Source organism: Triticum urartu, chromosome 1 (assembly GCF_003073215.2).
Source record: "Triticum urartu cultivar G1812 chromosome 1, Tu2.1, whole genome shotgun sequence".
NCBI classification, from domain to species: domain Eukaryota; kingdom Viridiplantae; phylum Streptophyta; class Magnoliopsida; order Poales; family Poaceae; genus Triticum; species Triticum urartu.
Genome location: NC_053022.1, coordinates 543,759,333 through 543,769,589, shown reverse-complemented (window position 1 = coordinate 543,769,589; position 10,257 = coordinate 543,759,333). Strand labels below are relative to the sequence as shown.

General features: G+C 48.7%; 1 protein-coding gene and 1 non-coding gene across 2 annotated transcripts; one reads left to right on the top strand and one right to left on the bottom strand.

Annotated features, from left to right (window-relative positions):
* Positions 1-207: 207 nt before the first annotated feature.
* TRNAE-CUC lies at positions 208-280 on the top strand. The gene has a single exon. It is a non-coding gene; the product is annotated as a tRNA-Glu (tRNA).
* Positions 281-577: 297 nt separating this feature from the next.
* Positions 578-3,505, bottom strand: LOC125528339 (serine/threonine protein phosphatase 2A 57 kDa regulatory subunit B' kappa isoform). The gene is made up of 3 exons (XM_048692818.1): positions 3,221-3,505; positions 1,750-2,971; positions 578-1,192 (listed from the first exon to the last, which is right to left on the bottom strand). The coding sequence occupies exons 2-3, from the start codon at positions 2,911-2,913 to the stop codon at positions 860-862; spliced, it is 1,497 nt and encodes a 498-aa protein (XP_048548775.1). The 5' UTR covers positions 2,914-2,971; positions 3,221-3,505; the 3' UTR covers positions 578-859.
* Between the last annotated feature and the right edge of the window lie 6,752 nt (positions 3,506-10,257).

The following is a 10,257-nucleotide window of genomic DNA, read 5'->3' as shown; positions in this document are numbered from 1 at the left end:
TGCGGTTCATTGGAGAAGAATGCGTGAAATTTGTATGCCTAAAACCATGACCTGATTTTCTTCCTGAAAAGAACTGGCAAATTGTAATTTTGTTGAACCCTTGACGTTTTTCATTTTCCAGAGTGTGTTCTGTTCTTTGCCTGATTCTTAATTTGGCCGATGGGTTCTTGCAAATTAATAAGTTGACAGTGGTGTAAAAAACCAAGATCCGTCGTAGTCTAGGTGGTTAGGATACTCGGCTCTCACCCGAGAGACCCGGGTTCAAGTCCCGGCGACGGAATTTTTTGTAAACCTACTGTTTTTTTTTCTTTTGCAAGTTTTGTTTTAGTTATGCAGTTTACTCAGGTAATAACTCTGTTCATTTAAAATACAGAGCTAATGCATTTTATTTTCTGATCTATACAACAATTAGAATGCCCTGACATCTAGGATTGACATCATTCAGATAGGTTTTGTTTCCCACATGGTCAGAAACAGTCAAATTCAAAACACAAGAATCAAAGCCGCAACATTTCAGAAAGAAATCGTGCTCGGCAACCCGACATTTGCTCGAGAGAAATGGCTCTAGACACTTGAATTAAGCTCTAGGATAATGTTCATAAATAAACAGGCAAAAGTTACAGGTAATGAGTCTCAGCACAAGGCGCTCGCTCACAGGTACATTTGCCTCTAGAGCATACACATAGTGGGCATAGTTACAACGTACAGAAGAAAAGCAAAACGACGAGCCCTGGAGTCGATCATCACTTGGGCGCGCTTCACCGAACAGGGGAAGAACACCATTGGTATGCACCTCCACCGACCAAACACACGCTAAACGATGGTGGCGGCGACAAGATTATCGCCGACGGTTGGTGACCTACCCCACCAGGACGGCGGTGTGGCCAGTCACTGGCTGGAGAGCTGCGGCGGACTCTAGTTTCGCCCACTTCAGCCTCCGCTTCTCCTCCATCGACGCCTGGTTTTCCTCGTCCTCCTTGCACTTTGTTAGGCACGCCGAGAATAGTTCCTCGTCCATCTCGGAGAACATCTTCATTACGTTGGCGGTCAGGTTCAGGACCGCGTGGTTCCAGTGGTTCTGGCCATTCTGTTCTAGCGCCGGAACGATGATGGGCATGATCACTTGCCGGTTTTGTGCCACCAGGCTGATGATGTGATCATTGTTCCACATGAAGAGTGCTCTTTCAGCAACCTGAAGAAGAAACAGTCTTATTAAGCCAACAACCATTTGTAATAGAAAATTCAGAGCATATGTCAGCCAACTAAGTGACCATAACAAACTGATGTGTGAACTCATTTGAGTGCTTAATGCCGGCCCAAGTGTCTGCTATTCATGATATTGAAAATATATAATCATTAGGTGATAACACGACGGCCTACTTTGGATATGTCGTCCATTTGTCAACATTAACTTCGAGGGCTTCAGAGTTCAGACATCTGTTGCTCATTTGCCATGTCCACACATTCTAATCACAAATATGAGGCACATGGAGGGACCAAAAATAAGCAAGTAGCTGTTTGAACCTTTGGGGACAGCTTGATCAAGAATGTTATTTTGTAATCATGACCCATTCTGTTTGAGTGGTGCTAACTTCTTCAGACTTCACCACATAAGCACCTAAATAAATTCCATATGGAAGTGTCTAGTTTAAGTGGCAGAAACAAGTGTAGTGCATCTAAGAATACTGCAACAGAACATTGAAGAACTCAGAATTACCGCGTTGTGTTACTTGGGGCAAGGCAAGTTACCTGGAAATGAGAACTGTTGATGCACTGAGCTATCCGCCGAAACAATGGAACCATACATTTCTGGAACTCCACCATGCTGGTAGCCTCCAGGATCTCCTCAATCTCACTCAGGAACATCACCTCCTTCTGACTATTTGTCACCGGCCAATATCTCAGCAGACCAATGATTATCGATCCGGCAAGCTTGGGGTCCTTTTCTAGAAACTGTGTCACACAGTATGTCAGCTGCTGGAGATACACCCCAACTGACTTCGGCTTGTGCAGAGGAATCAAAACTCTCCAGAGAAAGATCTTGTGTTCTTCCTTGAGAGGCAATGCAAAGCCACTGATGACGCTGCCGAACACCTCGAGCAGCTCGGCGATCCCGTTGTGCCGCTGGGTCTCGAACACGAAGTGGTAGAATATGTTGCTCACCGCCTTGCGGATGAACGGCCGGTGCACCATGAACTTGCCGTAGATCCTGTGGAGGATGGTCTTGAGGGAGTCTCGCTCTCTGGGGTCCTCGGAGTCGAGCAGGTTGAGCAGCCTGACGATGAAGGAGTGGTCGAAGTACTTCTTCCCTATCTTGGCATCCAGGGAGTTGGATCCGATGAACTTGAGCAGCAGCTCGTACACCAGCTGCAGGTGGCACCACGCGGGGTCGAACATCGGCTCGTCCTCGTCGCCCTCGCCGCCGCCGCCGGATGACGAGCCACCGGACCTGTAGCTCGGGGGGAACACCCGGAAGAGGTTGACGGCGAGCATCCTGGAGCAGGCGGCGATGACGGCCTCCGGGTAGCGGCCGGTGGTGGAGTCGACGAAGTCGATGAGATCCAGCAGCGTCTGCCGCTTGATGTCCTTCTCGGCGGAGCTCTTGGCCGGGTCGGAGAAGTCGAAGACGGCGCAGCAGAGGCCGAGCTTGCTGACGAACAGGTTGTGGCGCTCGGAGCTGGGCACGTCCTTGAAGGCGACGAGCGGCTCGATCCCGGCGACGACGCTGGAGGGGAAGACCGCCGACGACATGCGCTTGATGGTGGAGGCGGAGCGGCCGCCCCCGCCGGCCGGCACGCTGCTGGTGCGTTGTATCGGGTTGCCATTGCCGCCGCCGCTGCACTGGCCCGAGTCGCCGCCGCCGCCGCCCGAGGACTTGGTCCGCGGCAGCTTGCTGAGGAACTGCTTCCACATCTTGGTCGCGTCCGCCCAGGAGCCCCCTCACGCCGGCGCCACCATGGCACAGCAGAGCCTTCGGAGCAGCAAAGCAGGAGAGGGAGAGGGATTAGGCGGAGCAAGAAGAAAGATCTGGCAGCTCTAGATGCAGCAAACAGTGAACTTTGTACAAAAGATCTTCCAAATCCGGGCCAATGCAGCTGAATCTGGACCCAGCGAGCTCCAACCAGACACGAAGATAACCAAGCCGAGCTAGACCGAAGCTGGGGAACCTCGGCCAGGAAAGGGACGCGACAATGGCGGCGGCCACCCACCAGGCACCTACCTCACAGCGCGCAGCAAGAGCAGCAAGTGCGTGCCAGCCACCCCACCAGAACAGCGCCGGATCTGGGGCCTCGGAGGCCGGTGCCCTCCGGATCCGTGCGCCGAGACGCGGCGGCGAGGCCGGTAGCTACAGGGGTCGGTCGGGAGCTCGTGAGGAGGCTTGGGGAAGCGGATCGAAATCTGTGTGCCTGCCTGCGCGTGGTCCGCTCCGCTTCTTCTCGGGAAGAGGAGTGAGGTGAGGTGGGGGAGGGAGCAGACAGGAAGGGAAGGGGACGCTTGTTCGCTTGCTGCGCGGACTGTTTTGTTAATACGGTAAACAGTACGGACGTCCTCGTCATTCATATATTTTTCATTCAAAAAGGAAAAACTAAAAGAAGCATTTTTTTGTACCACCACCACCACGAGTCAGTCAGTCACGATGTCACCGTGTTTGTTTTCTTGGTTCGTAGCAGGAGTAGTAGTACTACAAACAGTCTCGCTAAGAGCCCTTAAACTCACCTCATATGTCCGGATGGGCTGTTCGGTCACAGACCAATCACGAATTTTTTATCCGGACAAGCGTTTTAAACGGGTCGTAAACTTTTTGACTGATTGGCACCCTCGTATTCAGCCCAAATATAAGGGGATATGGAACATTCGGGCGCATCCGCCATGTAGTACTGACGATGAGATCCCACACGGACTGCTCAAAAATCCGACGGTCCAACAAATGACTCCTCCGTCACCACGGTGTGAACGGCGTGTGGTGTTGTTCCAGCTCGCCGCCTGAAGCCAAATCCGACTATTTAAGCCAGCCGGCGTCCCTCAACCCTAACCCATCCACCTCCTCCCTCTCTGCACCGTCACCTGAGCCCGTCCGCCTCCTCTCCCCGCTCTCCCACGCTCTCCGGCATCGCCATCGTCCGGCGACTGATCACCATGTACCCTATGCTCACGCTGGAGCGCCGAAGACAGGTCACGGGGGAGATCCAGGCAAGGCACGCCTCCCGCGTCGCTGTCAGGCTGCCTCCGGACTCACGTTGGAGCCGATGGAGGCGGCGGGTCCGAAGGAGGACATGGTGGAGCAGACTGCTCCGGGGTTCAACATGGCGGAGGCAGAGGCGGAACTCGTCATCGCCCAAGCCGTGGAGACGCCGGAGCACGTGGTCCGCTGCTTCTTCTCTGGAAGAGGAGAGGAGGGAGCGAGGTGGGAGAGCAGACGGGGAGGGAAGGCGTTGCGTGTTTGCTTCCTGTGGGGACCGTCTTGTTAATACGGGAAACCGCACGGACGTCCTCGTCATCATATCTTTTGTACCACCGCCACGAGTCCGTCACGATGTCACCGTGCTTGTTTGGGAGTTGGTTCGTGGTAGGAGAATACTCGTACGACAAGCGGCGAATCTGGGGCTTTCTGCAAAGCCGGGATCCGGGGCCGGACCTACGGCCAGATTTGGTCGCCGGCCCGGCCGGGTGATAATTAGCAGCTGGTCCAGCTTGGATCTTAACAAATCGGCCGAAATAATTGTCTGGAAAAGCAGTTGAAAAAACCCTGCGAGTAGAGTAGAGCGGTGTGAATGGCGGAGAATAATGTGCGTAGTGGCGCATGTGCCTCCTTTCAATCAGAGCCCGCCCATGCCCATGCCCTCTCTGCACGGCCGGCGGCGACGGAGGGAGGGCTTTAATTCGAACGCCGCGCTCAGGTCACGGGCGGGCCGTCCGATGGATACGGAGGCAGATGGACGGTGAGGCAGAGCCGTGCGTGCGTGAGGGTGAGGGTGACGCGCGGGCGGGCGGGCTCGCCGGAGGGGAGGAGCGGACCGCCGCCCGCCGCGTCGCTGTCTCGCCGCGGGGGACCGCACGCAAGGGGGTGAAGTCACGCACCACGTACTCCTGTTGCCGCATGGTGAAGAGGAGGATGGCGTAGGTTTTTGTTTACTGCTGCTACGGCTCTGCCTCTGGTCCGACGAGGCGGACGTTGCGCCGACGGCATGCGGCCATTTGCGCGTGCCGCGTGGTACGTTTGTGTGTCGAGCGTGCTGCGTGGGCGGCTTCGCTCTTTGGTGCGCCGTGACGTCGCCGCTGCGCACGTACACAAAAGTGCTTACATCTTCTTACCTCTTCTCTTTTATAAGAACGTTGGTAATTTATTAATTGGGTGTGGCTAGGTCTCACTCGACTCAGACTTAACCACGTTTAAGTCAAGCGATATGGTATGTAAGAAGAGAAGAAAACTGGAAATAATTTTTTACACGAATCTTCATCCAAAATCAAAGGTAGATATTATCGACTGAGACATAACCAAGTCTAAGTCGACTGAGACTTAGCAAAACTAGGCAACAAACTCGTAGAATACAATATCTACCAGGTACAAACCGGGACTGAGTGGAAAAAAAATACAAAGATCGACCAAATGCGGAGACGGCTTGGCTAGAGCACGACCTACTTCCCTGAGGTGCCGACGAACGTGCTTGGAAGCAACCCAGAAGAAACCTTGAGCCGCATGCATCATGTAGGCGATGACGAGGAGAACAATAGAGCGATCCGGGCACTCGGAGTGAAGCTGTTGCACAGGGATACGAAACAATCAAAAGCAAAAAACCACTTCTTCAAATTGTTCATCACGAGCCAGGAAGACTGGGCGTCGAAACACGGGTGCTTTAGCCGTCTCAAGAGCCAAAACTCTGAGTCAAAAAAAAAAAGGAGCCGAAACTCCAACAATGAGTTCAGTGCAACCAGCAGCACATGCACCATTTTGATTCAAACCACTACCGACTTATCAAGATCGGCGAACATAGCTGAATCGGAATTGATCAAGACTGTCCCCGACGGTCGGCGGAGAGTCGGAGACCAAGAAGAACTAGAAGCAAAGGCCCCACACCTAGAAATGGGTGCATGCTTGTACATCTTCCTTACAAAATGCAACTAGTGTCGCTGGAATTGCGAAGGCATCAAACTTCTTGATGCTAATTAAAATCAATTCTCCAATGATGCATATACAAGTGAAGATATCATCAAATGACAAACCCAACATCTTCAATGCTGAACGTGGCAGCTAGCTCGGGCGTGAACAAACAGCCACCATATCTTGGCAATGCTTAAGCTTTGGCTTGGTATACCAAATCTAATGTATTGTATTTTGTGCCAACCTTCTCAGCATAGTACGAAGTCTTCCTTTTCATATCCACACGGCTAATGAAAAGGTCGTGCACCTCAGTATGATTGGTTCTTCCATTCATCTTTTGGACTAACGTCTTAATTAATAAAGTGGCTACTACCAGTTTTCTATTTTTTGGGGGGAAATAGGTATTTTAAACCTTCAAAAAAGGTCTAGAAAAATATATATGAGGATGATCTATGCACCAAGGAGGCCACGGGGTACCTGGACTTGGGACACGAGGGGCCACAAAGTTCCTAGGCGCCCTGTGTAGATGCCCAAAACCCTAGGGCACCTGGGTAGGGTGTCTGGATGTTCTAGGAACCTTATGGAGCTCTCCTATTGTCGCAAGCTTGTCCCTAAAGTTTTGAACTACCCTAAAAATTCTAGTTTTTCCGTGGTTACCGATGCCTAACAATTAGTAAAATGGTTTGATACTCATATTTGAGCGTCCAACAACAGCCCCCTCCCCCCTTCTTGAAAATCAAATTCACTATCCGAAGCAGGGGAGGCTCTCATCCTCCAAGTCCATGGCCATCAAAAAGCGAGGAAACCCTTCTCCCACTTAGGCGGGTGAGGCCAAGGAAGGAGGAGGAGGAGAGGGCTCTCCTCCTCTAGACCTGGCCATGGGAAACCCGACCCAAAATAGCTCGACCCGGCCGGGTCCGATCTTATCCTCAGGCCACGCCTGGGCCTAGATTTTGAGCCTGAATGCTAGGTCGGGCCGGGCTTGGGCTTGACATTTATGCGTTTTAGGGAAGAGGCCCGGCCCGAGGCCTGAGGCCTGATGGGCTTTTCCACTCAAGGTCCGGGCTTAGGCCTAAAAAGTAGCCCCGCTGGTCGGGTCGGGCCAGGCCTAGGTTTTATGCTGCAGGATTTTGTAGGCCCGACCCAAGTTATGGCCAGGTATATCCTCCTTTAGGTGCCATCATCACGACCACCGCCTCCAACGGCTTCATCGTCATCTCCACCACCATCTTCTTCCGTAGTCTAGAGACTTCTCCATAGATAAGTTTATTACTAGCACCAAACATCTATTTTCATCTTGCTAAGTACTTTAGTTACCTCCTCACAACCTATCTTGCAAAGTACATTAGTTATAGAAAGTCTAGGTGAAGTAAACACTAAAGTGCATAGATAGTTTTGTAAGTGGCATACATAACTTGAGAGGATATCAAACTTACCTTTATCTACTATGGGGTATTTCCCCTTGCATACTTCCACATCCACTTTGGAAAGTGCTACATCAATTCTCTACACTTGAGGATTATCAAGTTTTTTTGGCGTCATTGTGGGAGCATAGCGCCAGGTTGAATATTCTTGTTTGGTTTGCTATTAATGTAATATTAATCCTATGATTTTTGTCTATAAAAAACATCAAAGAAATGTACGGTAGCAACAATACCTGCGATGTTCCCCTTGTTGCTACTAATGTTTTCGATGAAGGAAGTACCACTTTTGAAATTGAAGAACTAATGGTACCAATTGAGGAAGAATGATTATAGACCCATGCATGCCTCCAAATGAAGATAAAACTAACTCTATTGCTCAAATACTCATATTGCCTTTTATTTATCTAGTCTTAAACGATGATTCTTCAAATGAAAGCTCTATTTTGTCTAGTCTTAATGATGATTCGCCTTTGTCATCATCGTCGTCAGATTCAACACTCATTCCCTTTTATTTATTGACGACTTATTTCCTCAATGATGATTCTTTAAACTCTTTCTTCTCCAGTCTCAGTGATGACTTATATGTAAACTCATTAATGAGAGCATATTTGGATTTGAAAGCTCTCTTTATTTATCTAGTCTTAATGACGATTATTTAAATTCATTACTAAAAACTCAATGCCTTTTATTTATCTAGTCTCATTGATGATTTATCTTCGTCCTCATCATCGTCAGATTCTGGCTAGGGGACAATTTTGGTGACGATTCCTCACATTTGTGGCATGGTCCTCCGCCAACAGTTAGCCGCCCAATGGCCAGTCTGGCCGATGTCCTCAATATCGCATGGACGTTGGTAAGTCACCAGAGAAAAAAAGGTAGGTGTAGGCAGGTAGTTGCACGTGCCCCTATTATAGCCGTTAGAGGATCCAGGGGTGTTGCTTCCTCGGTCCTTGGATCGATGACGACTCCGTTGCCGGAGTTGGAGGAGAGGGCACCTGCGACCGACAAAACAATGAATTGGAATTTTGCTAATGCTTGGGTGAGGTTTGGTAAATGGGCTAACCCGGGATCTCACCTTCTAGCTAGCCATGAAGCCCAAGGCCCTTCTGTCGAGCCTTCACGGGTGGAGTGCTTCACATGATGGAGTGGACGCATGGCGGGGCGATCACCTGGTGCACCGTCAACACGTTTGCTCTTTAGAGCATGTCCTATTTTAGGGCATCAAAAAGAGGTTGGAAGAAAACTTAGGGCACCAAAATGTAGTTTTTCTGGTCGCGAAGAAGTGACGTCTCCAAGAGCTGCCCTAAAATAGGCATCACTGCTCCAACAACCGCCAAAAAAAGTAGTCGCACAACATATTTATGTCCACAATATACATACATATTATAACAAATACATGTCAAAATCAATTGAATTCAACGACAATCAATTATTTCATGCCCACCACTCCTCCATGAGATTAAAACGTAGAGGATAAAAAGATAGTTCTTGCGTCTCCCAAATTCTACAATCTGTGAACATGATTCTAGAATCTGCAAACTGAACAATAATTTCAACAATCTTTGAAACATACTAATCTTTGAACAAAAATACAAAGGCTAATCTCTGAATTACCAATTCACTTTCTGTGAAGAATACACACTAATCGCTGAACTATACACCAATGACAACAAGAATATCATTTGTACTGGCAACACCTATGTTTTCCAAAAGCCCAAAAAGCGAATATTCATTTCTGAGCCTAGGCTCATCTACACCCGATCAAGGAAAAACTCACAAAAGTTCAAAAAAAAATCCATTTTTTGCATGGTAGATAATTTGGTGTGTGAGGTGCGCTTTAAATTTCAGATCATTTGGACATATGAGTAGCTGTCAGAAAAAATACAAATTGGGTCAGAACAGTACATGAACAGTAAACATTTTTGCAGACCCCAAATTTGTTTTTTTTCGAGAGCTATTCAGATGTCCAAAAATTTGGAGCGGACCGCTCGCACCAAATTATCTACTGTGCCAAAAAAATTGGATTTTTTAAAAAAAATTCTAGTATTTGTTTTGAATTTTTTTTCCTCAACGTGGGTGCAGATGTGCCTGGGCACCGAATCGTCGCTCTCCCCAAAAAGGCACCGTTGCTCTATATATAGTAGGGCATCTGTTGGAGATGCATCATATATTCATGTGATAGACGTTTCCACAGCCAGCAAGAACATGTATACCTCTGGGAGTTGCTAAAAAACTGGTAGTTGTCTCATATTTCGGGTACCTTGAGAAATATGACTTTCTTGTTCTTGGCGAGATGCACTATTTGCTTCAGCCGACGAATATCTGCACTTTGGCGTAGCTAGTAAATATGCAGTATCACTTTTCCGCATGCAGCTTAAATTTTGCAATAGAGAACTATGAACTCTCAAGAACTAGATCTGCTTGAACAAGTTAAGATTAAAATAGGCATCACTGCTAGAACTATGAACTCTCAAGAACTAGATCTCAGAGAAGTTAATATTAAGGTTTTCTGAGAAACTGTTAATGTGCTTGACGGGGATGAATTTGGGATTTCATCGATCGAACCTTCCGAAGAAACCAAAAAGAAACCTTCCGAAGAAACCAAAAAAAAAAACCTTCCGAAGAAACCAAAAGCAGAAGAACCGAGTCTTGTATCGGATCGCCAGTTCGGAAGTGCGCTAAACTTTGAGAATTCAACAATGTTAGAACTCAACCAAATAAAATACCATCGAA